We start from the raw sequence: 2882 nt of genomic DNA, 5'->3' as shown, positions 1-2882 counted from the left end.
ATAAGGGTGCCTACCCAAGAAAAGCAATTTGCCTACGTGGATCAGTTAGATTAACAACTAGCAAATTATTCTAAGGCCGCTAGATCTTTACTGTTTTAGTTTTATTGGTGCTTGACCTCCAGCCATCCTGTCTTATTGTTACCTTCCTTAAGGCACTCCTTAATTGAAAGCAGGGCCATTTCTGTAGGATGAGAATCTTATTAGGACAAAACTCAAGCCAATGAGACAGTGAAGACCAGGCTTCTATTGAAACAGAGGATCAGCAGCCTCTTCTGGCCAGCTCTCCTCTCGCTCCTGTGTCCCCCACCCCCATCTCTGCCAGAGTTGAATAAAAGTGATAGCAGCAATGGAAAGGAGTATGCATGTAACTGGAAAATCAGATGCTAAGTTTAGTTTAGTGAGCACACGTCCGTCTTTCGTTTCAAAGATGGTCCCGGTTTGCAGTGTTCAAGGTTAAGTTGCCACTGGTGCAGTAGATCTCACAATTGGTTGAAGAGCAGTGCTTGATAATGTAGCAGCTTTCGTGCTGTGGGCAGCCCGATGTGTTGGCTGGAACATGAGCCAGTTCTCATACTTACAGTGTTCAAATGTGGTAAGTAGCTTCATGGGATCATTAAGATTGGTAGGACCTTAGGGGTACGTAATACATCATCTTGATCAAAGCAGATTCAGCATTAAATTTAGACTAAGTTGCTTAGGGCTTTGTCCAGTCAGGTCTTGAAAACCTTGAAGGATAGAGATCCTACAGCCTCTGTGGGACTCTGCTGCAACCAGACTGTTCTTGTGGTGGAATTTTTTTTCCCGATTTCGTTGGAATCTCCACAGTTTTGATTTCTGTCCTGATAAATCTAAGCCCTCGCAATGACGTTGGCCAGTTCTCTTGGTACCCTTGTGTCGTGGTTTGGGCATGCATCCCATCAGGTCCAGTAGCCTTCTTTGCATTAAGATTTCTTCAGGAGATCCCTAACTCAATCCTTTTCCAGTACAAATGGTTCCTCTGCTCCTTGAACCTTGTCTTGGTACTGGGGACCAAGCCCCGTGACGCATCGCCACATGCCTCCCGGTGCTGTCTGGAGCGGAGTTTCTGCACACCCCACCCCATATCTTTGTCCCTTGTCCAGCTAACTGCCAAAGTCTGTTGGTGGGAGTGCTGTGGGAGCTGCATTCCTCCTTACCAGCTAAATAACTGTCCCTGCAGCGGATGAATTTGCATAGATCCTGAGTCACTTGCTTTTCTGTTACCTGTATCATTGTCCCGGGTGCTGTTTTGTGCAATCCCAACGGGCAAAGGGCACAGCAGGCATTCCTTTTATTAGTGGTGTTAATCTTTTGTTGGCTCATTCCTTTTGCATGTACGTGTAAGCACAGGGAAAGATTTTTTGTTCAGAGTGGAGAAGCACAGGAAGGTGTTTGGATGAAGGGTGCTTGCCAATGACATCATTGTTTTTTCATGGGATTAGAGCTACACTGCTGAGAAATAAATGTCTGAGTAAAGTTTTCTGACATTCAGTGAAATGTAAATTTCCAGGGATTTGGTTAACATACCAGAATAAAGGCAGCGTATGAAGTAAATCTATTTTGTGTGGTGGCGACACCTTGGACGGTGGCAGGGACAAGAACCTTAGATCTTCCATGTATTAATAAAAGGTTTCTCTCTGGTTTCTTCAGCTTGACCTCACCAAACCCATTGAAGATCAGGGCCCTTTGGATGTGATCATACATAAACTGACAGATGTCATCCTTGAGGCAGACCAGAATGACAGCCAGTCACTGGAGTTGGTTCACAGGTTCCAGGTAAGTGGTTCTTTCATAGTCCTTTTGCATTGCAAGCAGGAGGGTGATCTCCGTGCAGCAAATTCAGTCTGTTTCCTGTGCAGTTGGTAGGGTTTGATTGGAAGAAAAAAAAAAAAAAAAAAGCTGCCCCGCACACTGCTGCCGTGCTACTGATAGCTCAGCAAAAAGAGTTTTGTCAGCCTAAAATGGACTTACACCTTTGAATAGGTTTTATGTGTATTGGTAAGGTTAGTAGGAACTGGTTTCCCACCAAATGTTGTCCTGGTGTCATTCGAAGAGCGTGAGTGTTGTTCGTAAGAGGAACAGGTGTTTGCAGAGTCCTTTACATGTGTCTCTTCACGGCAGAAGCCACGGAATTAATTTGGCCCAGTTCTGTCAAGTCTTCCCAGTTCCTGGAATGCTAATTTCTAACATCAAGGTTACTGTAAGTGATTCTGTCCTCTAGTGCTGAGAATCCTGTTCTGTTAATTTTTTTTTTCTCAAGTTTATTTTAAAGGTCAGAAATATGCAGGGCACAGTTGTACAGAGAACTGTTTTCCCAAAGAATTCCTATCAGCAGTCTGAATGCTGATGAAAATGATAAAGTAACACCTTTATAATTTTAAAGATGTTGCATCTGGTGTATATTTGATCAAAGGTATATTCTTTTCTTCTCTTTCGAAGAGAAGCAAAATTAAAAAAGATATTTTCAGAGTTATATGGAATATATTTATGTCAGGTGAAAAAACAGCTAAGACAAATTCTGCTATTTTGACAACTTTGCTTTCTTGGGAAATGATGTTCTCTTTGCTCTGCTTAATGTTCTACAACTACTAATGCAGAAAATATTTTACTTAACAGAATCAATATGCTCTTTGCTCTAGTCACAAAGCTTTTCTGCTTTCTCCCACCTGCGTGTTTCTCACACACAGGAGACAAAAAGGTTTGACTTGTGGGTCTGATCCTCTGGCACCAGTTCTCTGAATAGTAGGTGACTATTCATCACTGCAGGCGTCCACTTCCCACAGCACTGGAAACTTACCATAGAATAATAGAATGGTTTAGGTTGGAAAGGACCTTGAAGATCATCAAGTTCCACCCCACCTGCC

At 43.0% G+C, this 2882-nt stretch overlaps 1 protein-coding gene across 1 annotated transcript in view; it reads left to right on the top strand.

The window, feature by feature from the left end:
• Positions 1-556: 556 nt before the first annotated feature.
• ITPK1 (inositol-tetrakisphosphate 1-kinase) overlaps positions 557-2882 on the top strand; it is a 74386-nt gene continuing 72060 nt past the window's right edge. The window contains exons 1-2 of the mRNA XM_009895488.1: positions 557-592; positions 1669-1794. Coding sequence (XP_009893790.1) covers positions 557-592; positions 1669-1794 — 162 coding nt within the window. The remainder of the gene's footprint in view (positions 593-1668; positions 1795-2882) is intronic.

This window comes from Charadrius vociferus, unplaced genomic scaffold (assembly GCF_000708025.1).
Source record: "Charadrius vociferus isolate BGI_N301 unplaced genomic scaffold, ASM70802v2 scaffold140, whole genome shotgun sequence".
Lineage (NCBI taxonomy): Eukaryota > Metazoa > Chordata > Aves > Charadriiformes > Charadriidae > Charadrius > Charadrius vociferus.
The sequence above is the reverse complement of the archived record's forward strand: the minus strand, read 5'-3'. Positions and strand labels throughout refer to the sequence as shown.